The 726-nt window shown below is 45.5% G+C and overlaps 1 protein-coding gene across 2 annotated transcripts in view; it reads right to left on the reverse strand.

Annotated features, from left to right (window-relative positions):
* The window catches only part of LDLRAD3 (low density lipoprotein receptor class A domain containing 3), a 258,525-nt gene that overhangs the window by 118,569 nt on the left and 139,230 nt on the right, over window positions 1–726 (reverse strand). For both annotated transcript variants that reach the window (XM_012649579.1, XM_012649578.1), the window contains exon 2: window positions 483–608. In XM_012649579.1, coding sequence (XP_012505033.1) covers window positions 483–608 — 126 coding nt within the window. The remainder of the gene's footprint in view (window positions 1–482; window positions 609–726) is intronic.

Raw genomic sequence — 726 nt, forward strand, 5'->3', positions numbered from 1 at the left:
TATATTGAATATGTACCTATAAACACTTTTTTAAAAAAAAGAGCTCAAAGTAAGAAGGAAAGTAAGCAAGCCGATAGACATGTGCTGTTGAGTCAGAGTCGATCAGAAGAGAGTATGAATGAAGCTAGAAATGGCTTTGCTACTTAGGAGCTACGTGACCCTGGATGAGTTCATTTACTTCTCTAACTTGAACTTCCTTCTCTGTTGACAAGGGATAGTCCACCTACATTTGCAGAGCTGCTGTCAGAACTGAAAATAAAGTATGCCTCAGGCCCCAGTGCACTTAGTAGAGCCCCCAATAAATGGCAGCTGAGCATTTACAGATTGTCACAAGAAAGAAGTAGGAAAGAACAGAATCTAGGTGACAGAGAAAGCCTGAGCCTCTGACTTTGGGAAGCACAGAGACGAGAGCATCAAACATGGAAATGTTTGGCTGGTTGGAGAGAACAAGGGATAGCAGCGTCTGGGTGGTCGGCACTTACTGCAGTTCTCTTCGTCGCTGCCGTCGGGACAGTCCTCAAACCCATTGCATCGGAAGCGACCAATGATACAGTGGATGCCGCTGGCGCAGGGGAAGAACGTCGGGCCGCATTTCGATTTAGCTTTGGCTGCAGGAGGAAAAGATAAACAGCAAGACATCAGGAGGTTAAGTTCGCAGATCACTGCATACTCATCCCACTAACTCTGAATGTGAAAATGAGTCCTTTTAGATGTACCTTGAAGTCC

Source organism: Propithecus coquereli, unplaced genomic scaffold (assembly GCF_000956105.1).
Source record: "Propithecus coquereli isolate 6110/MARCELLA unplaced genomic scaffold, Pcoq_1.0 Scaffold30, whole genome shotgun sequence".
NCBI classification, from domain to species: domain Eukaryota; kingdom Metazoa; phylum Chordata; class Mammalia; order Primates; family Indriidae; genus Propithecus; species Propithecus coquereli.